This window comes from Rhopalosiphum padi, chromosome 2 (genome assembly GCF_020882245.1).
Source record: "Rhopalosiphum padi isolate XX-2018 chromosome 2, ASM2088224v1, whole genome shotgun sequence".
NCBI lineage: Eukaryota > Metazoa > Arthropoda > Insecta > Hemiptera > Aphididae > Rhopalosiphum > Rhopalosiphum padi.
Genome location: NC_083598.1, coordinates 37784706 through 37796837, shown reverse-complemented (window position 1 = coordinate 37796837; position 12132 = coordinate 37784706). Strand labels below are relative to the sequence as shown.

Genomic DNA, 12132 nt, shown 5'->3' with positions numbered 1-12132 from the left:
GTTCAAGCAGTGGACTGTTCCTATACTCGCAAGTTTACACTCGGGTAGTAGGGTGTTTTCCCATCACGCCGCCAGATTTGCTGAATCCCATTTCACTAACATTTGAGTTCACCGATTCCTAATTTTCGACTTCATATTTACCAATAGATTTGCTGTTCAGTAAAAAATTATTAAACATAAAGCCATAAAGGTTATTATATTAAGAATATATTTGTATTGGTGATTCAATAATTAAATTAATTATATTATTTATCCTTAAATTTTGTTTTTAATGATCATTGATCAATGTGCATATTAAAAAATTAGCATCTCCGTCAACAAAGTGCATTTATTTAAGGTTGAACTTAGACAATATTTTCCTAGTACATATTTAATTTCATGTACCTAACGGATGCTTCAAAGTTGAAACATTTATTTTGCATTTTTTATCATTATTGGGTCATTTTATTAGTTTTAATGAATATATATTGTTCAATATACTATACAAATTTGGCCTATTTAAAATATTATAAAAAATAAATTGTTTTCTTGATGTTTAAGTTATTTTCGCATAATAGGTTTACCGGGTAAATGTATGTGTAGAATGAACAATACTGCCCCAAGCCCCCAAAAGATATGCGTGTCATCATCATCACCGCATCAAGTCAATTTTTCAAATTTTATTTGTTTTTTTTAAATAAAATAATAATTATAACTTATTTATAAATTACAAAATTGTATAAAAAAATATAGGGCATTTTTAAAGTCATTTTAGCGGTAAAATGCATTTTCAAGGGCATTTTTGGCTATTTTTCAGAGCATATTTGTATAGTTTTAAGGGCATTTAAATCTTATCCCTAATTATTAATAAGTATATTTATAGAAGACAGTAATACTACTCATACTATATATATATGTTGTCGATATCAAAAGCTATTGCAATCTTCCAAAGTCCCAACATACAAATCGGCAATCGATACTATACAAGATTTTAAAGCGGTCAAGAGATAATATGCTAATTTCCTAATCAATATACTCGTACTTATCTACATTAAGTGAGATATTTTGTGGTTTAGTGAATGGAATGCATTACAATACAAATAAATTATAATATATAAAATGGTTTAGTCACTAAACTTTAGTGTTTACTCTATGTATATATAGTAATATAGTATGTACCCACTACCTAATCAGAAGACTCAGAAGTGTCAGCAGTTGCGAATGGTTTTTTTAAAGATATCAACGACAGTTAGTATCAGTGCTGCATTCTGACACTGTAAATAGTGTAAAAGTCTCTCGTTTTAAACTATCTAATAATCATTATTTAAGTTAAAATTAACAATAAGTTTAAGAATGCAGATGTCCCTTATGAGTTATAATTTGATTATTTATTTCCAATTTTTTTTATTTTTTATAAACATCTATCATAATTATTAATAATTAGGTCTTATAACTCATTAACACTTTGCAAACTTCTAGAATATAATATACTAATATAGGTACATTTATTGTTTTAACAGCAAAATCTTATTGAAGAACATTTTAATGTAAGATCTAACTGATTTAATATAATTTGTAACTTACAGTTAATAAGTAGATACGTAAAATGTGTTAGTCATAATTTAAATATTGTTTAAAATGTTATGAAAACAAAAAAAACATGTAAATTTATTTATTATTATACTAAATATAGGTATTATAGGTATTATCTTGTTGAAGCCACTCACCAGCCACAGAATGCAATATCTATATATATATCTATATAATATTATTTAGTCTTAGGTGGCTCGTGGGTTAATATAATAATAATTATTACAATATTTACTTTCAATCAAAGACAGCCAAAGGGGGGGGGGGGCAAGCTGGGGAATTTGCCCTTCCTGGCTTTTCAAAATATTTTTTTAAATTTAATGTTTTAAAATGAATTATTAATTACTATATAACCAATTGAAAGTAGTTATATAAATAATAGGTAACCTATTTTAAGTTAACTTTACCTATACCAATACCTATGTACCTATACTTGTAAGTTGTAACATAATAAAATATATGTATATACAAGTATAATAAAAAAGGTTGATGTCTTAAAGTAGTAAAATTATAATATTTCTAGCTCCTCAAATCAGTCAAATCCTAAGATTGCCATTGCCCCCATCCCTTAGAAAAAAATGTCTGAGGGCACCTATGCTTCCATAATATATTAAATTAGTACAGAAGTCTGCTGGGTCGTAGTTATGGTGGTAAGGGTAATTTTTAGGTAATTATTACTAATAATAACCTACCTAGTAGCTAACAATAAACTATGTTTAGTCTAAACGAGGTCATGTATATTGGTAAATAATAGTAATATTGAGTATAACTAAATGAAAAAATTGGGTGTACGGGGTAGTAATCTGCTAAGAAATCAAATAATAGAACTATACAAGCCTTCCAGAATATCTGCTGTCGTATACTCGTATAATAACTGGAGCACCCTAGTATATCTCCAATCAGTGGCGTAACTGGGAAAAAATCTAGGGGGGGAAATGTATAATGAATGTAATATATTTATTATTATCAAAACCCCTCCACCCCTCCCCCACGGTTAAAATATATACCTTTAGCTTTCAAAACATTGTCAGGGGGGGCAAGTGCCCCCTCTTGCCCCCCCACAATTACGCCACTGTCTCCAATAATGCAACAAACTCTGACCTAAAAATCTGCTGTCAACGAAACTGCCACCATATAATACTACAAACGCTTCCACGCAAAACTACAATCCAACGCCAACCAGCTCATTAGGGACCTTCAGTGGCAGCTTGAGTCTTCATAACTCAAGTAGCAAGTTTATAAACAATCCACCCACTCACCAACTACATATACTAGGACCAATGTAATATGTTTAGGTTCTTCTTTAGTTAAATTTTTCATTAACTTTTACAATTTATGATATAGTATTCTTATTACAAGCCGCTCTTGGGGACCTTGTCATACCAGCACTACCCGGAAATCCAACCAAACGACTCAAACGAAACTGGTGCCGTGATTTAAAAACTGTATAAATTTTAAATTGTAAATGTATGTAAAGCCACTAGGTGTCTCTAACGTGAAGGTGAGATTTCTTACCATGTCATCATTAGTTCTTACTATTCTTAGTTTCTCATTTTTACCATCATTATTACTTATTGTACACCTGTATAGATTGTAATATTCTAAAATAAAGTCATATATTTTTACAAAAAAAAACAAAATTAAAAAATTATGCAAGTAACTAACTTGTATATTTTATAATATCAATTGGTATTAAATATTGATATTTATTATTTATTATTATCTAGTATCTTATTATTATATGTACTAGCCACTAAGTAGTAAGTACATCCAAAAATTGATTTTTTAAGAACACTAATGGCAATGATGTAGCCTTTGCCCTGTGTCTTGTGACGGACAACACGTTATCTCATTTCATAATCATCTGAAAATGAATTTAAGTTGCATATTTATATATGTACACAAATACACAATATACGATATACATAATACATATAATTAAAACCTTGATCTGAATATTCCGTTATCAGACTCCTATACTACAAAAATACGTATCGCATTGTAAAATGTATATGTACAATATTCGCACGTGTTTGTGATTTCGCGTCTATTCTGATTACTTTCGTAATAACTAATAAGAAATTCAAGTTGCACACCATGGAATTCATTGTTGTTTTTTTACCAAAATATCAATCTATAATTTACCTGTGGTATTATTTCTGCTCCAAATGGTTATTAAGCTTATATTGTTTTTGTTATTGATTTCGATCAAAATAGTTTTTTAAGTTTCAATCGTACCTAGGTATACAAGAGCATATAAAGGGCACAGGCCACAAACTATAGTCTATAATATTATATACCTAGTTATTATAACTATAGCTATAATTTATCAACCTTTATTTATATAGTATATAAAATATCAGTGTCGAATTTATACTTAATTTTTTGAATCATTACAGTAGCACAGTATTGAGCCTAAATACTCTAAATTCAATAAGTAATAAGTATACTAAATACTAAATAGACATAAAGTCTGAAAGTTTTGAATGTGCGCACATCGTTACATAATACAATAGTATAATATAATAAAGATAATTATCGAGTTTCCAGTCTCCACCATGTATCATGTACCTATTGTAGGTATACACCTAATCCAGGTTAACCTATTTTTTTTTTATAGCTATATAGACTATATTTTTGTTATACGTGTACGCTATATATACGTGGTTTATATCTGAGCACGAGCGTTAAAATCTGTTTATTGAGTGTAATATTATTATCAATTAAACGTCTACGATAAAACCATATAGTAAAATTCGTACAATTCTCGCATTCGAATTTAATACTTTCCATAGTTTTCATATTATAGATCGTTCTTGGCCCGTGGTTTCGGAGAAGAGGCCAATTCGTGTAAATGTAGTAATAACTAATAATTGTAATTTTACGTAGGTTGCTGTCAGCTAATGTCGAAATTATATGAGAAAATATGATAAAAAGCAGTTACTTCGATATTTGGAAAAACCGAACCACTACGCTCATGATTTATTTGGAGGTTATTACTAATTACTCTTACTAATCTCATTCAAACGCCCCATATAGTTTTTGTTGTATCATAAATCATAATACAATATTACGCTCGTAAATATACACTTGTGATACTGCGACGGTGCGACCAATTAAACTGTAAAAAATGATGAGGTATGAAATATTCATTTATTCGTTAATCGACGGTGGTTTAAAAAACTAAAAATCACGTGGAGTCGTGGAATTCCGACTCGTTGTTATTATTTGTTTAGTGGTTAGTTTCAAAAACCGAAGGATCATTAGTTTTCGTATGGAAAGTGTCAACGAAAATCGAATTTATTCTCCGAAACGTTTTGATGGTCGAGGTCGACTACAGCGACAGTAATACACTAATTAATACAGCACACAACTTAAAAATTGAATTTTGAAGTCGAATGGTCGATACTCGATAGTTGGTACTTGGTAGTCTGTACTCACTACTCTCACAGTCTCATGTAGTACCTAGGTAATCGATACCTACCGTCCTACCTTTTATAATTTCGTAATTTAATGTTTTGCTTCAGCTTTATGGTACGTATTGGGCCGGTTACGTTGGTACTCTGAGTAGACGGACTAAACGTTATCTCGTGTTATGTGATTATTAAATATTCCGTTATCACTTATCAGAATACGAAACTACCTAAACTCAAAACAGACAACACTACAACAGTCAAAACATCGGCCATCGCACGTGTTGTACTGTTAATTTTTTTTGAAAATGGCGAAGAAAAGCTTGAAGAGGAAGCAAAAAGCGGAAGAAGTAAAAAAACAAGATGAGTCGAAGGTGATTTTACCTCTCGTCCGACGCTCGGATGAACCGGTTACCAAAAAGGTTTGTTTTTTAATTCAATTTTACTTATACATATTCTCTGTTTACGTAGACGCACACATCTCTAGGTGCGGTTTATGCTATATTCTTACAGCATCAATGCTTGTGAAATAATCGAAAACTCGATCTTGTCTGTTTAAAAGATCGTTCTTTAAACCGCGCATTCAAAATATATCTATTATTGTATGTTAATTTTTATGATTTGGTGTTATAACTTAAAGTTTATGGATTTACGGATTCATTGTTGTTTTCTATTTGTTTTATGTAAAGATAATGTTAGCGTTGTATTTGCATTTACTCGATACATCAAAAACCCACTTTATTTTCCCATTTTTTCAAATTATTCAAATTACGGGAAATAATACTTACATAATTCCTCCTTAGTTGGAATAACACCAAAAAAGGTTCAAAATCCAAATATTTTATTAAATTTAAATTATTAATAACCAATTTAGTTTTACATTTTTAACCATTAAAGAAACACTTAAATGACTCTTAACAGTAATTTTTTATTATAATATCTTTACTTAGCAGTTTTTATATAAAATTACTAATAATTAATGCAAAGATTGGTTTTGCTAGAATGTTAGAGGTATTCAAATTTCAACTGATATCTTCTTAAAGTAATATGTAAGAATGTTCCAATATTTGTATCATCATTCATCATTCATCACATACTAAAAATATTTGTTAGGGGCTTTGTTATTTGAATGTATTGTATGATAATTCTATTTCACAATTAGTCGGATGATTAAATATTTTACAGTCAGACTGTAATATAGCAAACCAATATAAAATACATTCAATTATAGCTTTTATATTATTATTTATTTTTATGTTAGGCGAAATGGATAAACAGAGAACGAATTTTAGTGTTTGGTACTCGTGGGATTAGTTTTCAACACCGCCATTTGATGAAAGATATAATCAAAATGTTGCCTCATGCAAAATCAGCAAACAAGATGGAACGTAAAGAAAATTTGTTTGTAGTCAATGAGGTATGATAAATTAACAATTCTTTCTTTTTTTAACATTGTTAAAACAATTAATTTTTCTTAGATGTGCAAGATGTCTCACTGCAATAAATGCATTTTATTTGATGGCAGACTGCAAAGAGATTTATACATGTGGTTTTCAAATTCGCCAGATGGGCCCAGTATTAAGTTTAATGTGGAAAGTAGTAAGTCATTTGAATATGATGTAAATTGGAACATCTTTTTAATTATTTGTTATTATAGTATTTACAAGTGCTGAACTAAAATTAACCGGCAATTGCTTAAAAGGATCACGACCATTGTTGTCATTTGACAATTCTTTTGATGCGCATCCGCAATATTCTTTGTTACGAGAAATGTTTGTACAAATATTTGGTGTACCAGACCATCATCCCAAGAGTCAACCTTTTGTTGACAATGTTTTAAACTTCTCTGTATTAGATAATAGAATATGGTTTAGGAATTATCAAATATTAGACGAGAATGGTGCAATAGCTGAAATTGGTAAGTGAAATTTTAATTTTCAAGATTATATTCTAAATTAATTTAATTGTTTTGCAGGACCAAGATTTGTTTTGCAACCGATTCGCATTTTTAAAGGAAGTTTTTGTGGTGAAACTCTGTGGGAAAATCCATTTTATGTTACTCCAGCAAAGGTAATTTGAAAGAAAAATTATAAATGTCTTCCATAGGTATAATTAAAATATTTTTTTAGACAAGACGTTTATTGAAAGATAATAAGAAAGACAAGTATGCCAATAACAAAATACAGCGTAAAGCGAAGAAAACAAAGGAACTGCTTGCACCATTCCGTGTTAAACCAGAAAATGAAATATTCAGAGATGGCAATGTGAAGGAAAAGGCTCAACATTTAGTAGCTAAAAACAAAAAGGCTTTTTAATGTTAAATTTGTAATAAATATATTAAGAAATTTGTTTTACACACAAGTCAATAAAATTTGAAAATAAAAACATTTGAATACCATATGCACATGACTTAAAAAAATATGTACGTATACATAAAAAAAATTATGTACAGAATTTTCCAACACACAACAAATAATATAATTAAATTTATACTAATAAGCGAGCAATTATACACAAACTAAATTCAATTTGGGTACAATTTAGAATTAAAGTAGACTATACATATATAATCTAAAAAAAATGTATTTGACTATAAAAAAGATTTTTCAGACGCTAATTCCATGATCTTGACAAGGCATTGCCCAAACTCTTCGATTATTATACGTTGACATTCCTCAGCACCAGCATTTAATTTTTTAGCTTCCATGCCACGTGCTAAAAGACACCTGCATGTTGCTTGTACTACATCATTAGTAAAAAATTTGAATGGTTGACTGAAAAATAAGAAAATTATTAATTGCAACAGTTTTTTAGAATAATTAAATATGTAGTATATGTATCAATAGTTTTATAACATTTCTTACCTTGGTATAGCATTTGCAGCTTGCATGCTACCAAATGATGTTACAAAATTAGCCGATTTTGTTCTGGATTTTAAATGTTCTACACTTAAAGATCCAGGATGGTCTCCAAATGAAGTATGCGAATCGTCTTCCATATTACGACATCCAATACATTTACAGTTTTGTGAACATGCTATACGAGCTTCAAAGCATTCACAGTAATTTTTCAAACATCCTGATCTCTTACAGTTACATCCTTTGGTATGTTGTCGCTCAGCTTGGCCAACGAAGCTCTTGATTTTTGGCCTAAATGCATTTGGATTTCTATCTAATACTGAGCGAATTGCCTGTGCCCGATCCTCTTCGTGTTCCATGTTGTTGTAACATGAATTACAGTTACACTGATAACAGAATTCACCATTGGCAAAGCAATCACAGTAACTACAACAATGTACAATAACCTGTCAATAATGTTCTAAAAATGTTTAAGGAATTTAACATACAGTTTAAGGCATTGTGATCTAGTGCAGTTACAAGGTTTTTTTGTTTTATTCACATCACTCGTTGATTTAGGTTTTGTTTCAGATAACACAGGAGTGGCAGAAGATGATGGTCTACCAATCTTTGGTAAAGTAGGGGTAGTTAAGTTTGTTTCTTTATCTTCTTTTCTTGAAGGAATATCATCGTCAATGATTTCTTCTTTGATTGTGATTTTGGGCATTGAAACCTAAATCATAATAATATTAGAGAAAAATTTAGAAAAGTATAATTTGTTTTAACAAACTTGTTTAGAACTTGCAGAGTTAGTTGATTGAATATTAGAACTACTTAATTTTTTTGATTCTACAGATGAACTTGTACTTGGCTTACTTGCAGGTAATATTGGTCTTTGTTGACTAGATGTCACAGTCTATGAAAAATTAAATATTTTTATAATAAAAAAAAAATATATTAATTGTATATATGTACATGTGATGAAGCAGTAAAAACTTTTATATGATTAGTAACTGGCTGTTGATTGTTTGTTGTAGAAGTCTTAGCTACAGTTGTAGTTTTAACATTTGATTTTGGTGTCGTGGTTGATAATGTGACTATTTGAGGTTGCTTTGGAAGTGCTGTAGTCGTTGTTGTTGATGTTACTACAGATACAGTTGAAGAACCTAAACTACTTGTAGACGTTGTGGGTACTAGTCTAATGTATTGAACCTAATAAAATTAAAAAATACAGTTATATATTCTTTTAATAACAATAAACTATTGTTGAATTGTATTACTTGTTTATTAGGTATCACTTGTTGTATTCCAGAAGTTACGGGCATTCTAACTTGTTGTAAACCGGCAACAGTTGAAGCATTAACTGTCGGAAGTCGTATATGTTGGATAGTTGATACTGGTGATGATGATTGGCTAACAATAGATGGTAATCTTATAACCTGATTTGCACCATTGCTAGTTGACACTAGTGTACCTTGTTTGAAAACACTACCCTGGTAGTATAAATAAATATTAAAATATATTCATCTATTTAATAATTCTATAATTGTTATTTATTATTTGAAATTACTTGTCGTATAAAAATTTTTTGTTGTTGCATCATTGGACTTTTAGTAGTTATTAGAGTTGGTGCTGGCAAGATTTTAGTAGGTCCAGATGACTTCATGGTACCAGTTGTTGTTCCTTTCTTCATGGTTCCCGAAATTTTATTTACAACCATATTCTAAATTTCATAATAAAAAAGAGAATGTCTTAATTTAAGTTAAAAAAGAAATATTTTATGTATAACTATTTAGCATCTTTTTAATAGTTGGTTAAGTATTTTAAGAAACAACATGAATTGAAAGACATTAAAATAGAGAAATTATGAATTTTAACAGATACTGTTAAATTAGTAACAGCACAATAATTCATCTACTGTGTATTTAAACTAAAAAAAAATTATAACATACTTTATTTTGAGTTGTGTTTGGATTTGAAGTTACAGGTTGGAGTCGACAACCTGGAGCAAGTAAACCCATTTGACGAGCTTGTGTAAGTGTTATAGTTCTAGTGGAACCTAATTGTGGACGTTGTCCAATTGGAACATTTAATAAAATCTGCTGAGTATTTCTTCCAGTACTAGTACTTGGTAATGTATTAACCATTACTTTTGTAAGTAACTAAAAAAAAAAAAAAAAAATAATAATAATAATAATAATGATCATATTTTTTTAGATTATTTTATTCAAGTTCTATCATACAGGTTTTTTTGATTGCTGATTTCCATGCATTGTTTGTGGTGCACTTCTTTTTATGGCGCTTGAACTACTAATAGATAACATTTCAGACTGAGAATGTGATTGAGAATGGTTTAATGATACTATTTCATCTTGATCTAAATCTATAGTCTCTAACTTAATTTGTGCTTCAGTCATCAACTGAGGTTGATCAGAATCTTCAATAAGTTCATTTTCTGATTCTATTTCATCTTTGATTCTTGTTACATCACCTGCATCACTACAAACTTCTTCTTCAATTAAATCCAAATGGTTTTCTACAGCCATTTGTTCCACAATTTCTTCAGTCCTATTTGGATCATCAAATAAATCTAGTTCAGCTTGTAGTCGCTCGAGAGCTTCAAATTCACCCGACATTAACTTGTCTGAAGTACTTAACATGGTTAAGTAATCGCCATCCAATACACTTGGACCACTCAGGTCTTGACTATCAAAATCTAAAGTAAAAACAAAATAACAGGTTATATAATTTAACCAAACCAATAGTCTTATAACAATTCTCATTAAGTATTTATTTGGTCGATTTATATTTTTAGTTTTTTAAATGTATGCATTTTAATGTTATTAATTGTATATACTCATGTATATTATTACTGATTGACTGAGGTGAATGACCTCTGGATTCTAAAAAGGGAAATATGAATAATTTTAAGGTCATAACAATTCAAAATTAGTATAAAAGAATTAATTTTAAAGATTTATACAAAATCAGTTAGTTATTAGTTAAACATTTAACATAGTTATAATTATAACAATTTAAAATGTATAAAGATAATAATATACTATATTGAATATTGATTAGTTATTCAGGTTAATGGATTTTAAATTGTTTTTGTCACAATGCATAAATTGTATGTACATTGAAAAGACAGTGATTAGGTTAATGGGTTTTAATCAAAAGATCTAACATTAAAACGAGTATAAGAATAAAATCAAGAAACCAAGTTTTTAAATTGGTAGAAGCTAGCTATTCTATTACTAATAAAACCATTATCATTGTTTTTGTTGACTATGTATGAATGTATTGTTACACTGATAATTTTAAAAATATCAATATTTATTACATAGTTTATAATTGTCTACATTTCATACACTGTCAAAGAATATCTTTACCTTAAGCAAAATAATTTTTATGATAAAATTATAAGTTAACTAGTTATTTCTAAAATTTAAAACTTAACTATACAATAAGGTCAATAAAATTGAAATACTTTATCAAACTATGATAATAAAATACATAAATGTCGTTTTATTTTTATAATTTGGTTAAATTTTGGACAATACATTCAAGACGTTACACTTCAGAACTTTATAAGGGACCAAAAAAACTAAAAGGAAAAAATAATGGGCCAGTGGAGAGGAACCAGAGTATACCCAATAATTTTTGTCATCAGGGGTACCCTCAGTTTGTACCTACCTGCGTTAGACATGGTTGGATGGGAATCGGAAGAAATGGACGGATAATGAAAGTTTGATTGATCTCCAACGCCTTGAAGTCGTGTCCCGTAGAATCCTTTGCTCGTCGGTCGCGTCTCCCTGGAGATTCTATGATCGACTGTCGGGAACGAATCCAGTCTTCGTCGTTGGTCACGCCCCGGTCCAGCTAATGCTGCCCGATGGTCAGTAGTGAGTGGAAGTCGTTTGTGGACACTCTAAAGCCGATGGCGGCGCGCGTATAGACCGTATTTGGCGGACATCGATTGTGAAAAAGTGCGCGTTTTTGGAGCGTTGTAACACCATATTTGATTTTCAAAAAATTTTTACCACCGACCAATCGCATTCGTCCGATACGTAGGCACATTCGATAACAACAACAATACGCGAAAATGGGCGCCCGATTCTTCGTCTACGAGATCACGGGCCATGAACACTAAAATACTTACTAGTGACAGAAGTCAAGTCCCCGTTAAAAATTTTCAAAAGCATAAATCGGACTTGCCTAAAAAGCTCCGGGATTTACAGTTTATGATAACCGTCGACAGTCTGTAATAACTTGTAGGGCAAGCGCGTTCAAAGTGGGCTTTTTTTTCAAAT

At 30.0% G+C, this 12132-nt stretch overlaps 2 protein-coding genes across 2 annotated transcripts; one reads left to right on the top strand and one right to left on the bottom strand.

The window, feature by feature from the left end:
• The first annotated feature begins 5217 nt into the window (after positions 1–5217).
• LOC132919981 (ribosome biogenesis protein BRX1 homolog) lies at positions 5218–7382 on the top strand. Its single transcript, XM_060981954.1, has 6 exons — positions 5218–5404; positions 6244–6399; positions 6461–6581; positions 6640–6900; positions 6958–7052; positions 7112–7382. Exons 1-6 carry the CDS (start codon positions 5291–5293, stop codon positions 7295–7297), a joined length of 933 nt encoding a protein of 310 aa, XP_060837937.1. The 5' UTR covers positions 5218–5290; the 3' UTR covers positions 7298–7382.
• Positions 7383–7552: 170 nt separating this feature from the next.
• On the bottom strand, positions 7553–12084 carry LOC132919978 (protein lin-54 homolog). The gene is made up of 10 exons (XM_060981950.1): positions 11516–12084; positions 10063–10535; positions 9772–9981; positions 9390–9542; positions 9100–9312; positions 8795–9031; positions 8610–8735; positions 8329–8552; positions 7847–8266; positions 7553–7756 (listed from the first exon to the last, which is right to left on the bottom strand). Exons 1-10 carry the CDS (start codon positions 11526–11528, stop codon positions 7573–7575), a joined length of 2253 nt encoding a protein of 750 aa, XP_060837933.1. The 5' UTR covers positions 11529–12084; the 3' UTR covers positions 7553–7572.
• Between the last annotated feature and the right edge of the window lie 48 nt (positions 12085–12132).